An 826-nucleotide genomic window follows, 5' to 3' on the forward strand; every position below is an offset into this window, starting at 1 on the left:
CACCACGCTGGGAAACTTCTGGGTAATATCCGACTCGAAGGACCAAAACCTTTTTGAGTGATTTTCCACTTAAAATATTTCCTTCCAGGTTTATTTTTACACTAGCTGTTCCCATGCGGCTTCATCCGGATGAAATTATAAAAAAATACTATGTTTATTATATTGTTCACTTTTTGTCAAATTCATAATTGCAAGTATCAAAATGACATGACATGATGACAAAGCATGGCGACTTTGCTTCCTTGATGTTGGCAGCAACTTATGGTCTCTTTCCCACATTAAAGTTTTTATTCAAAATATTGACACCCATAGTTTAATGGCGTGATAATATATAGCCCAAAGCGTGACGTAAGTGTAGCGCTTTTTATTAAAAAAAAAGAATTATTCAAAAATATGTTGTAATTACTGACATCTTAGGCAACAAAGAAGTGTGTGTTTACGCTTTATTATAATAGTATAGATATCTGTAAATTTATTAAATTTACTAATATTTTACCATTCCAACTAAGGTCTACGCGATAATGGCGGGATTCGAACCCTCGACCACGTCATCGGAAAGTACCCCTAACTATTAGACTAGTGCCGTTTATGAATATAGATTTAATTTCAACACTAGACAGATGGAATGACATGTATTTTGTGTAACTTCAGGTTAATGTACTGTTAATTCGAGTTATAGATATTAAGTACTACAGAAAGCAAAATAGGTTATAATGTTTTTTTTCCTCAGTTACAAGACTCTCAGTACTACTCCATCCTGGAGTCCAGTCGGTGGCTGCGCTACGTCGCCAACTGCCTCGCCTTCGCGGAGGAGGCGGCCGCGCAC

At 36.7% G+C, this 826-nt stretch overlaps 1 protein-coding gene across 1 annotated transcript in view; it reads left to right on the plus strand.

Moving 5' to 3' along the window:
• The window catches only part of LOC106105060 (myotubularin-related protein 10-B), a 13,685-nt gene that overhangs the window by 7,376 nt on the left and 5,483 nt on the right, over positions 1-826 (plus strand). Inside the window, exons 6-7 of the mRNA XM_013285285.1 lie at positions 2-22; positions 731-826. The exon at positions 731-826 is cut by the window's right edge and continues 16 nt beyond it. Coding sequence (XP_013140739.1) covers positions 2-22; positions 731-826 — 117 coding nt within the window. The remainder of the gene's footprint in view (position 1; positions 23-730) is intronic.

Source organism: Papilio polytes, unplaced genomic scaffold (genome assembly GCF_000836215.1).
Source record: "Papilio polytes unplaced genomic scaffold, Ppol_1.0 DF823177.1, whole genome shotgun sequence".
NCBI lineage: Eukaryota > Metazoa > Arthropoda > Insecta > Lepidoptera > Papilionidae > Papilio > Papilio polytes.